Consider the following 14,392-nt stretch of genomic DNA (forward strand, 5'->3'; position numbering starts at 1 on the left):
CCTAACATAAAATATATTCCTAAACTATAACATATATCATAATATAAATAATAAAAAAAAAAATATATCAAAGCATTATTTTTCACATATTACATTTAGCAATAAAATTTTTTAATTTAAAAATTTTTCAAATTAACTTTTGGACTATTATATTAGAATCATACAAAACTGCAAATTTATTATCTTCATGTTCAATATTTTATATTTATCCAAATCATTTTTTAAATAAAACAAATTTTCAGCATAAATATTAAGAGAACGAAGAAAACATTATGGAATATAGTCTATCATTAACTGATATGATTTATAATTAATTATTATATATAATTATAAAAATATCTAATCTTAATATATTCGATATATATTATATATATTATATAAAATTATATTTATATATATATATAAATATAATTTTATATTCATAAAAAAAAATAAATTCGAAATTTATTTTTAATAATTATTTGTTTTCTATATTAATAATGTAATTTAATGAAATTGAAATAGCATTCAATTAATACAATTAATAAAATAAGTACAATGAAAGATTATTTTTGAATAATTGAATAAAATTTTTAAATGATTGAATATCTTTATATTCAAATGTGTAATGCAGCTTTTAATGTAGCTATCATGATTAAATTTTATATCTTTAAATCAATGAAAATCTGGTAAAAAAATCTTTTTCTAATAAATCATGATTTAATCGATCAAATCATTTTTAATCAAAATTTAATCATTTTTTTTTCGTATGCATTAAAATAATAAAATATATATATGGTTAAAAGTCAACCATTCTCTTGAAAAATGATATTAAAGTTCCGTTAGTTCTTGAATTTCAAAGGAAGTTGCCTAAAGAAAAAAGTCCAGTAGTGTCAAACGTGATAAACGCAGAGACTACAAATGTGGAACAGATCTGCGTCCCATATACCGTATTTCAAACGTTTTGTTCAAAAGTTGGCGAATCAAACGACTATAGAGATAACCACGTTTATGTATAAAGTAAATTGAGAGACATAAATTGTAAAACTTGATAGTTTCTTTTAAAAAATGGAAGGATTTAGCATCATTTTGTCTTTCGGATTTGCAATGATTTTAATAATTTTTCTTACATATGAATTTTTCTTCGTGTAATGTTTCGAAATTAGCAGTATATGAAAAAACTAACAGTACGTTTCTTGATGCGTAGAAATCAATGTTTCAATTTATTATCATCAAATTTCTCATTAGTCGTTACTAAAGAAAATATATATTTGTTCTTCTTTTTATGAATTCTTTTTTCCTTTCAAAATTGTTCTATTTTAAAATTTGTTATATTCAGCAATTAAAAATTTAAGTAAGAGCTCAATTGAATTTTTAAATCATGGAATTCTGAATGCGATTAGAATTTATATGAATTTATATGGAGACTTTCTGAAAGATTTTTAAGAAACAAGAAACTATAGATAGATTGTATTTGTTAACTATATAGATAAATTAGAATTTATGATATTGATCAACGGTATTAATAAAAAAATTTTCATTAAATTTTTCGATCAATGCAGGATTAATGGAAAAAAGGAAAAAAATTAATCAAATTCTTGTTTGTCAATATTATCAAAAAATTTATTAATATACAAATAATGATGCATTTAAAAAAATGATTCAAATTATAATTTATAAAATATTATAATAATATTTAATGGCAAAATTTTGCCAAATAGTATGATGAATATTCTAAGATAATTTTTGTTTGTAGATTATTTTTTAGATTATATTGTAGATTTTATTATATAATTATATTATTATTATTTTTTGAGTTAAATTTTTAAATAAAGGAAAAAGCATAAATGAAATCTTTTAACATTCCACTTTCACTAATAATGAATTTTTAATATAAAAAATTTGTTTAAAATTTCAAATAATATGATTTAGTATTATTTGAAAAAATATATATAATTTATATAAAATTTTTCATGATCAAATTGTTAAATGTTGAAAATTTATTATGTTATTATTAATATTATTTATTATTTATTAAATTTATTATTAAAATTTCTTCTGAACATGTGATAAATTTTTTATTATTTTCCATGATATATTTTCCAAATTGAAAAATAATTTTCTGTTACATAATTAATAGCATAGTTATTCATTCTATATTTTTTATTCTTTAATTACAAAATATAAATATATCAATGTTAATATATCAAATATAAATATATCAATTTAAGAATGTAACTTTAATATCAATTTTCAACAAATAATTTTTAATAATTACATTAACATTTTTCATCTTTATAATAAAATATATAAAAAATATAAGAATAAAAGAAAAATAAAAATTTTTTTAAAGATTTTAATCAAACGTCTTTCCAAAAATTTAGAATACAATTGTGATAATTGCGATAAAATATTCATAATTTTATTGTAATATTGCTGTAATAGAACAATGTCTGTAATGTATGTACTTAAATTAAATGCGATATAATGAAAAAATATATTTTTATTTTAATAAAAATTAATGTAAAAAATAAATAAGATTAAAAGAATATGCAAAAGAACGGTATGGGTATAGATTTTTGAATTGTTAGCTAAAAGTCCTGGGTTCAACTTCTAAGTCCTTATAGGTCTATTCATATTTTTTTTCGGTCTTACTAGTACTTTTGAAGGAAGTACTTGTATGTTCTTAGTAATTACAAAAGTAAAAAATAAACGGACTTTGAGTTTCGAGTTCTAAGTAGATCCATTTATATTTTTCCTCGTTTCTACTATTATGAAAACATTTAATAATTAGTAAAAAGTAAAAAATAAAAAACAAAAATTGTTTATTTCATCGAGTTTTAATGTTAAAAACAATCAATTCCTTTGATTAACATTTATTATTATTAATTTATTATTATTATTATTAAATATCAATATTTATTCAGTCACATATTTTTATGGTTATTTTCATATTTAGGTAACATACCTTTTATTTCATTCTTCGATAGTAAATTATAGTATAAATGTTGGTATTCTTGAAAGATCATGCAATCATTGCAACTGATTTAACGATCCACGTCTTACATCCATCTTTTATATTGTCGTATGTTTCTCTTCCCAGAAATTAATGTGTTGGAAGTGTCAAAGAAAAAAAAATATGATGAAAACTTTACACACAAGAATTTGAATAGAATTTGAAAACAAAAAACAACAAATACACCTGATGCGGTATCTATATTTGTATCAATTTCACATTAACATATAAACTTAGAACTTTGAATTTCTAATATCCTTCAATTGAGATAAAACTTTTGAAACTTATAGTTTGCATGCTGTATGCAAAATTTGCAAATTCATTCAATATTCATAAGTCTAAAATTCTTCATTTCTTTAAAATCTCTATATTTCTATATAAAAATAAAAATATCGAATAGATGCGATAATTTATTATAAGATTTCAATATTTTTTATAAAGATATTTTTTATATAATAATAATTATTATTATTAATAATTAAAATTAGTAGAATAAATGATAACATTCATATAAAATTACTATTTATATTATTATTTATATTACTATTTATTTATATAAATGATTATTTTATTAACACACTTTAAATATGTTTTATTTTATATTTATTTACAAAAAAGGTTTATATAATACTAAAAGTAAATTATTTGATTTTTCTATTAATTTCGATCGATAAATTCTTTATATTATGAATTAATTTTATCATTTAAATGAAATATTAATAAATTATTTTTAAATTAATTTAAATTCTTTTTTTCGAAATTTAAAATATTTCTAATATGAAACCATATACTAGTTTTAATAATATATATATAATTAAAATAGCAACACATTTTTGAATTATTGTTTGTATGCGAATAATATATTTTCTAATTTTCGCTTTTTAGATAACGTTATCGTAAAAATAAATGATTCAATACATAAATGTTATAAATGAACTCATGAATATTATGAAATGTTGCATTTATTTATCCAAAAAATTGTTTTAAAAAGACATAAAAATAAGTAATTCTTTAATTTTGCGTGACATTTGTGATTTTTAATTTTAATTTTAAACAAAATCTCATATTAAAAGCAAATTTTTATAATAAATAAAAACATCTATAAAACTAATCTTTTTCTTAACGTAATAAATATACAATGTAATGTAAAGATATACAAAATTTTTCTTTTTTCTATTATCCAATATTTAATCAAATATAGATTCTCATATCTATATATCATTACAGAAATTCCAAGAATTTCCAAAGACATGACATTTATTCCATCTTTCATCATAACTAATGGATCATCAATTCCGTTTGTACATCGCACGGTACGCAACGAATAACAAAAAACGATCGAACACTTGCTCGGCGAGCAGTTTCGTTTAACTCGAAGTTGACGGGCTGACGGAGCTAGAGGCAAGAAGAACGAGTAGCAGCGGCAAACAGACGCGAGGAAAGAGGGATGAGAGAGAGTCCGTGCCGTCGTCACCGTCGTCGACGTCGTGGCCGTGATTTACATGCAGCCCGAAGGTCGTTGTCGCGGTGGCTTTTACCGTTCTCTCCGGTTCTCTACTCTAAGCTTCTGGCCGCGTCACTGTTTCTCCTGCATCCGAGTCGAGTAGAAAAGATTGGCCACCTCAACGGACTGTCGAAATCCGGGAATTGGGTTTCGTGTTGGCGTGTTATTACGTTGTTTATGAGCACGGGAACGTAGCGAGACAAAGAAGAAAAAGTATTCACGAACGCACCGGGCAATATTTACCGGTCAAGCGACATTGTACCAGGATTTTTCCAACGGGACGAGTTTTATACGCTCGGCTGATCCACTTTGCTCTCGAACCACAACCAATCGCCGCACCGCTTTGGCATGCTACCAATGACTACCAACGAACCACCGTGTTTCATTTATTCCCCTAATATGTGACTTCTACTTACTTCCTTTACCTTCCATTTTCTTGTTTTTTTTTCTGCTTTTCTATCATTTTTTATGTGTACACTAGAATCTCGTTTATTCACACTCTAATTATGTATGAACAAATCGATGCTCAGTTTCTGACATACGAATTCACAGCTGAGATTTTATTACCTGAATTAAAGATCAAATTAGATCATATATAGACAGTTATATGAAAATTTGTTCTATAAATATTACGTTACGTTAGCGTGAATGTAAAAATAGAATATTTACTTAGAAAATGTAATGATATAATCAATATATAACAAGATTAAAATTATAATTATATATGATAAAATTATAATTTTTTTACGTGATATATGCTAAACCTAGAAGTAACCTAGAAAATGAAATATATATCTTCAACAAAAATGATATTATGAAAAAGATGTTTCCCTATAAAAGTTGTATCATATAAGTTGAATAATTATATAATATCTATAAAATATAATATCTATAAAAAATATCTAATGAAAAATTATTTATGCCAAAAATATAGATATATTGTTTAATTAGAAATTCCTGAAATATTAAAATTTCAAGCAACATTTTATATAAAAATATATAAAATATCACATCTTTAAAAATGTATTCAATTAAAACAGATATCTTAAAAACAAATATTTTTCTTAAGTTATATGTCATAAATTGTATCATAATGTATGGAAAATAATATGAGGAATAGATACCTGTAAAAACGGATCAATTCAATCAAAAGTAAGTATTTTAAAAGTATTCTTAAATTTTTAAAAAGATATAAATTTTGTGTTAACTTCTGAATAAATTCAAAATTTTCTAAAATTTAATTCTTATTATTCAAATTGATAAAAAAATAAAAATAAAGAAAAATAATTAAAAAATCTCTATTCAAATTATTTAGACAATGAAATTTTATTGTATCATTGTGATTTGATAGTTTTGAATTTTAATCTTTTATTTTTATTTTTTCTACATATTTTCATTATATATATTTACATTATTTTTACATATTTATATTATTATATTTATTATATTTACGTTATTTTTATGTATAATAAGTATTTTAATCTTATTGTATATTATTTTTATGCATATTTTCACACATTTTCATGTAAGACAAGTAGGTCATCCCTATTACTAACTGACAAGAGCGTGTGAATTTTCATGAAGAGATACTGTGCGCGATGAAAACGACGAGATATGCGACGAGTGGTCTTGAAACCAGCAGGTGAAAGGTAAAGGACTGGATTGCGTGATGAGATACATTACGAGCGATTACTCCTGTTTCTCCTGTTAACTCCCTCGCGCACGCGGCGTAATGCGTTATTAAACAGCTGTTTCTGGGAGTCTGATGGGAAACTCGCGCAAATTGCTCGTTTGAGAATTGTGGATGTCCTTTGATTATTCGAATTATTTGTCATTTCTATGAAGAATATGTACATATGTTGGAAAACATTTGGATTTTTATTTTTGATATTAATTGATTAATAACTATTATTATAACTATTATTATAATAATTTTTATTATAATTATTATAATTACATTATAACTTTTTTTATATAACTAATATGTATTTAGTATATAATAAATATTGACATATAATTTAAAACATACAATTTTTCAAAATTGGATTTATTTGTTATTGAGTTTTAAAAATTAGAATTATTGTATATAATTAAAATTAGAATTAAATATATAATTAAAATTAGAATTATTGTATATAATTAAATACCATATATTTACTGTATAAAATAAATTTGAAAAAATTGATGTAATTCTTATAAATTTGCAATTTGTAAAGAATCGTGAAGAAAGTAAAAGATTTTTTATCTAAATCTCTCTAAATCTGAAAATTTAAAAAATAGATTTTGAGGATTTATATTCATGTTGAAAATTTCATTAAAATCGGTTAATGTTACAAACAATTATGAATCGCAATTTTTTCATAACTTTCATTGTAAAAAAAAATCTAAAAATTTTTATATCTTTCAATACTTATTGCTTGTTTCACATCAATCAATGAAATTAATACATAAATCTTCAGAATGTGTTTTTTAAATTTTTATTACAAATTTAGTAATAAAAATTGTGAAAAATGATCTTCAGCATTTCTTCAATTTCGATGAATTGCAATTTTTTCAAAATTTTTTTATCATCTAATAAACTAATTTTTGTAACTTTTCAACACAACACATTAAATCCAATTTTAAAAACATTATCGTGTTTTAAAAGATATGCCAATAAAATTATTGCAGTATAAATATTATATATATATAATGTTTATATATATTTATATGTAATATATATATGTAATATTTTTTGCCTAAAATAAAGACAAATAGATAATATGATTAAATATCAGTCTATTTTATCATAAAAAAAATTGAATTTCAAATTCAATGAAAAAATTGAAAATGATTTAAGAATGAATTTCAAATTAAGAAATAATAGAATAAAAATTGAAATAATAGAATATTTTGATGTTCTTTAAATAATAGAATATTTTGTATTTCTTAATCGTTGATCATCTTTGAAAAAATAAAAATAAATTTAAACATTAAATTAATTATTTTTTCAAAGCATTATTTAAGCTTTTTATATATAAATTCTAATAACAGTTTTGAGAAAAAATATAAATATCAGATGCAAAGCAAGTTTTTAATTTTTTAAAAGATTGTCTGTTTTACTAAGTAACACGTAAAATATTCTCCAAAAAATTTGTAAATATAATTTAGAATACATGTTATATAAATACATAGATTTACAAATAACAATTTCAAACAATTGAATGTTTTAAACTATACTTTTCACTTATTAAATATTTCTATTTGAAGTGATATTTTTGAAGTGAATACTTCTGTATACTTTAACTAATCATATAATTTATTCTATGATGTTGTTTTCGATATTTTGAATCACTTATTACATACATTGATTCTTGATTTTAAAAATTATATTTTAGAGTTTCTTTTTATTTGTTAGTGATTTTGTTTTATTATATATATTATTTTTATTTAATATAATAAAAAATTCTGATTTTTAATTTTCTATAATATACTATGATCTAAAATATTTTCATGTGTTTATCATTCAACTAAGAAGATAGAACTTTATTTGAAATTTTAATCTATTGATATTTGAAATTAATTTAAATGTTTATCTAATCTTATTTTTTAAAAAAATATCTAAGAAAAATATTAGTTATATAATTTGAAATTTTTGTGAAATTGAAATTTTGTTCCAAAAAGTTAAATAAAAGTTGTAACAAAAAAAATATTAATTACATTATTTGAATTATTTGTAATAATAAAGTTCTACATTACAAACTTTTTTATTTTTATAATTTTATTTTTATTAGATTTTATTTATTATTAGATTTTACAAAATAATTTTCTCCTCTTTATTAAGTTCTATTTATATTATAAATGCTTTTTTAAAATTTTGATTTTCACTATATAATAACTCTACATAACAAAAAAATTTAGATAATTAGAATTATATTTAGATAATTAGAATTATGAAATGATTCATTAAAAATTAATCAAAATTTAAAACTAAAAAAAAATACAATTTTTAAGTAAAATTCTTCAGAAATAATATTCCAAATAATATTATCCTATGAATTTTCTTGCTTTATTTTCATAAAATTTCATAACGTAATAAAAAATTTCTTACATAATATTATTAATTTATCAAATGTATATTTAAATTATAACAATCGAAAACAAATTATTTGCTATTTTATCATGTTTAATTTGTTAAATACGGATTATTTATATCATAATTCATATTCAACGATCAAAAATTCACGATAAAAATTATTCCTATCGTATTAAAATTTTATTGCATTTAAGTTTTTTATCAATTTTTTTTATCATAAACTACGAAGAGAATTTCAATTGTTAAAGAGCATGTGCAGAAATGATGCAGATCAATCCTTATACATAAATTTCATACTATATCAAGGATTTATTATTAGCATAATTCTTTCAAGACTCTTCTCTTGATCCTGTTTCGTAATTTCATTTTGGTGTGTCTTCTTTTCTCAGACAAGGTCCATTCTTATTCCCGTCACGGCTTTGAGTAGCGTCATTCAGGAGACGGTATTTGAGCGTAGAAGTGAGGAATGAAATAGAAAACCGACGGACGAATATAAATGAAGAAAATGAAAGTAATGGATATCAAGAAGTCGATAAGAACTTCATTTCATTTCATGATTATTGTACTTGCATTGTTTAATGTAGTATATTTGAATCATTTTAATATTATGTATATTATACATGTATCGTTGCACTTAAATATGATAAAAAATGAAAAGAACAATTATAGTTATAAATCGTGATTTTAAAATCCAATTTTCGACTTTAAAAACATATCGCAATTTTTCAAATGATTAAACATATTGATATTAATTGATAAATCGTATGAAATTAATTTTTCACGAGTTTGAAATTTCTGCGTTTACATTAAAAATGGATTATGAATTTTTTTTAAATGTTAGCCTAGATGTTTTAATTTATTTATTTATTGAAATTTTCATCGTATAGAAATATAAATATAAATAATATATAGTGAAAGTGTAAATTTGTTTTTATGAATTTTTACAAAATTGTGAATAAGAAATTTATTTTTATTGAAATTTTGTTTTTTAAAATTTAAAAATAACATAATTTTCTGAGAAATTTTCTGTTAAAACTAAATAAATGTCAATAATAATAATAATTTATTCATATTCATATTCATATATTTAATATTATTATTTGTAAAATATATTATATAAGATGTTTCATACTTTTTGAGATAAAAGTAAAATATCAAAAACATGATCTAGACTTGAAAATAAGAATCTTATACAAATTAATACATTCTTAGGACAGTTTAGAGATTCTAGAAAATAAGCACAAAACTTGGTTGATTGTGTATATTATTTATATTGATTATGTTGGTTTGTTAGTTGATTATTAGTAAAATTACTTCAATTTATGTTATATTTGGATTCATTTTAATTGAGAAAACAATTCATTAGTATTTTTATAAATATAAGACGAAAATTATAAAAATTGAAATTTTCTTTATCACATAATAATTCTTTTTAAATTTTGAATTTTGTGTCATCTCTTCGACTCTATTATTGAATGTATCTCGCTTTTTCTGAATATTTTTCATTTTCATCAAATCATTTTATATTTTCTTATTTTGTTAAGCTATTATCTTAAGCTATATTTGAATCTTGAAAAAAGCATAAAGTATTGAAATTTTCATTCAAATATTTAATGGATGATTGATATTTCTATAAAATATCAAATGATTTTTGTCTCAATAATATTAATTTGTTATCATTTTAAAAAAATAAGAAAATAATATCAAGTATACCTAAAATATTAGACTGAAATATGAATAAAAGCAAGTAAAAACTAAATAAAAAATATGAATAAAAGCAAGTAAAAACTTTTATTTAATAGTTTTTCAAATAATTACTTGTTCCATATAAAATAAAGTATTTATTAAAAATAATATTTATTTAAATTTTTCACTAAATACGTAAAATATATATATGTAATATTCATTGAAAACTTTAAGTAAATTTTAGCAAGTTTATCTTAATTTTAATCTCGCTTGTCTTAATTTTTCTTTAGTCATAATCATAGTCATTGTTCATGTAAATTCGAGTTCTCAAGATTTACAAAAGTCGGAAAAACTACATTTTCTAGAAGAACTGTATCTTTAAATTCAAAGAACATCATAGATATATATTTTGATAGATATATTTTTGAATAACGTAGATAAAACCAGAGATAACGAAAGAAGAAAATATTTCTGAAATACATGGTTAATCCTGAAGTTCAACTAAATATTGGTAAAGATTCGTGAAGATTTGTAGGTTTTGATCAGAATACAATTAGTCAAACAATAAATTAAATTGCAAAATCTGTATCAAATACCAAAACTGGATTTATTTAATAATACTAATTTATATTTTAGTAATTATAAAAAGATTCATTGGTTTCTTTCTGAAAATTTAATTTATTTATTAATAAGTACATGATCAAAATAATATAGGTAAATTCTTATATTTAGAAGTGGTTCGAATGTTTGATATGTAAAATTAGCGGAATAATCACATTTCGAAAAATATATTTCCGTTATAAAAAAAAAAAAAAGATATTTGAATCACAAGTACTAATAGCATTTATTTAAGATTTATCATCTAAGTATTAATAAAAATATTAGATACATAAGAAATCTCAGATCAATCTTTACTTTTACTTATACTTAAAACTTATAAGCATTTATTTATTTTTATAATCCGATGACCAATGATATGATTCAATATTTTCCATTCGATATTGAATTATTTGAATATTACCAATACATTAGCGTTTAGAAAGTCGATACAGAATTTAGATAGCAAAGGAGGGAAGAAGGGAGAAAATAGGGGTGGACATTCTGCTAGCATTTCGAAGAGTCAGTCATTCATATACTACAAAAGCTCGCGCCACTCTTTGCCCGAGAATGAAAGATCGGGCGTCGATGGTAAAACGTGTTTCCCTGGACTTTGCTAATGGATTCCGCACTCTGATTTCACCTTCTTCTTTTTCTCTTTTTTATCTTTTTCTTTTTTTCTCTCTCTCTTTTCTTTTTTATTCCATAGTCCACTTAAATCCCATGTAGTTTCCATGTCTTTGTCCAAGTGCATGTATTTGGCGTTCTCGTGGAAAGCAATATACATAATTGAAACACCTCCAGAGAACCCTTTAGCTTCAATCTTCGGGTACAGAGGAGAAAAAATCCGTTTATTGTGTATTTTATAACCGAACGCATCCGACTCTATTAAACCTGAAAGCAATTAAGCGTTCGTTTGTGAAAAGAATCGATACTTTCTCGTTCAATCGTCTTGCTCTTCCACGGAAAAAGAAGGGAAGCGGAAATAAATTTAACACCATCGTCCGTTTGTCATTGATAAGATAGAGAGATATTTTCTTTAGAGTACTTCAACATTTATTTCGTCTTTTCCTTTTATTTTAGCAGTATAAGAAGATGTCTGCTTTGTTTAAGTCTGAAATCTTAACTTTTAAGATTGATGAATGAATCAGTATTTGAACTTATTAGTATTTTCTATTTATATCGTTTGTTCATAATATGAAGTTTAAAATTTATATATAGAAATCCATTAAACTGATATAATAAAATAAAAGATAAAAGAAAGTATCAAGGAAAATGAAATTTTATGAAATGAAATATATGTATTTATTTATTGCATTTCCATCGATTTGAAAAGTTTGAAAAATATAATTTTTTTGTTTTTATATAATATATATTTATATAATTGTATTTTTAATTGCTATTACAATTTTATAATTGTAACTATATACTAAATTTTATAATTTCAACTTCAGATTTTGAAAGAAACTTTTTAATATGTTTGTTGAATGTGTTTAGATGATTCGAGATAATATACAATCAATTCCAAAAAGGTTTTCATACTATTACAAAGAAATTCACATATCATAAAAAATTTGATTTTAATGAAATTTTTTTATGCAATTAATTTTCTGAAAAATCTTTTTAGCTGCGTGAAATCAATTCTCAAATTTTTTTATTTTTTGTTATAATTTTATTTATTTTTTGTATACAAATTTTAGAAATATTTTTCAATAGGATAATAAAGCTGAATATTTTATGGTTTTAAATTAATTAAAATTTTACTTTATCCTGTATCATTACAAAGTTATATTTTTAAAACATGAAAATAATAAGTAATTAATAATAATAAGTAATATTATTATTAATAAAAAAATCATATAATATAGATATTATGATCCATATAATATAATATATATAATCTTACAATTTTATATAAAACAGAATTCATTCGTTTTGATTTAGACACAATCTATATATATATATAAATTGTATATATAAATTGTTCTAAATATTTAAAAAATACAAATACATATATAACTTTTGATTAGAAATTGATTGTTAATCTGATAATATCTAATTTTTCGGATATAATTTCAAAGCAAGGAACATCGATTATCTCCCGATAATTTATTTTTATCCAATTTTAGGATTATATAACGAAGGAAATCCCATCCATCATCGTTCCTTTAATACTCCAAAGCAATTAACTTTGTTTCTGTTTAGTACTTAAATGATACAAGAATCTCGTTATTGCGTTAATACCTCCTATTAATACAGTTTCTAGGTGATAATTAGTCATTGATATCGATTTAAGACATTTATCAGATGCTTTCTATGATTAATCTCTTTAAATATTATCGTTTAACCGGATATGTTTTATCTATAAACAGTTTGCAATAAGAAGAACATTTCTAGCTATTTATATTTCGGATTGTTCATTCGGATGTATCATATTTTATGACGATGTTCTTTCATTCATCCAAATTTCTATGCTGGAATGTAATAAACATTATAATATATTTCTCTTTTTAATTTATATCGATTTGACATTTATTCCAGATGAGCTACATGTTATTTATTAATAAATTTATATTATTAAATCAATAAGTGATTTAATTAATTATCAGCAAATTATTTTTACTGATAAAATTTATAAATGTATGAATGAAATTAATTTTAATTTAAAAGTGTCCTTGTATATGTTTAATTATTATATTGATTCATTTCTATTATTTCATGATAACATTACATGACTAATTTGCGTTATATATATTTACATATTGACTTATTTTTGAATATAAATAAAATAAACTTATCTACAATAAATATTTTTATTAATATTAAATGCGTATTATCATTTCTAGAAAAATGATTAATGCTATATAGTTATATATATTATATTAATCTTAAAATATGTATAAGAAATATGAATTAATATTAAGCCATTTTATAAATGTAATCTTTTTTAATTTAAAGATTTTATAATAATCATTTCTTGGAAATGAAATGGGGAAAATTAATAAAATTAATATTAATACACAAACTCTTTTGTTTAGGATAAGATAACAAAAAAATTAAATAAATATTTCAATTTTAATCCATATTAAAAAAATTAATTATTTCATTATAATAATACATGATAAATATCATTAATTTCTTTCTCTCTACGTTTATTTATTATTTTATATTTTAAAAAAATAAATTTTAAAAAAAATTTATTTTATTTCATTCATAAATTGATTATGTTAAATAAAATATGATTATTTATTAATAGATTATTTATGAATGATTATAAAATGAAATAATAATAATAATAATATTAATTTTATAATTATTATTTCTCAATTAAACAATTAAACAATTAAAATATTATTGATTTTTTCATAAATTATATAAATATAAAATAAAAAAATTTTACTGTATTAAGTTTTATAAACTAAGTTTTATTAAATTTACAGAAATTTAAAAAAATTACAGAAATTATTAAAATTTCAAATATATATTTGAAAAATAGAAAATAATTATAAAACTCAAAAAAAAAATTTTTTTAATA

General features: G+C 20.9%; 2 protein-coding genes across 2 annotated transcripts in view; both read right to left on the reverse strand.

Annotated features, from left to right (window-relative positions):
- Positions 1 to 14,392, reverse strand: part of LOC102681098 (forkhead box protein O) — a 344,280-nt gene that overhangs the window by 7,891 nt on the left and 321,997 nt on the right. The window lies entirely within an intron of this gene.
- The window catches only part of LOC102681398, a 7,115-nt gene continuing 3,854 nt past the window's right edge, over positions 11,132 to 14,392 (reverse strand). The window contains 2 exon segments of the mRNA XM_006623399.2: positions 11,132 to 11,544; positions 11,546 to 11,751. Coding sequence (XP_006623462.2) covers positions 11,497 to 11,544; positions 11,546 to 11,751 — 254 coding nt within the window. The 3' untranslated portion in view covers positions 11,132 to 11,496.

This window comes from Apis dorsata, unplaced genomic scaffold (genome assembly GCF_000469605.1).
Source record: "Apis dorsata unplaced genomic scaffold, Apis dorsata 1.3 scaffold_887, whole genome shotgun sequence".
Classification (NCBI taxonomy): domain Eukaryota; kingdom Metazoa; phylum Arthropoda; class Insecta; order Hymenoptera; family Apidae; genus Apis; species Apis dorsata.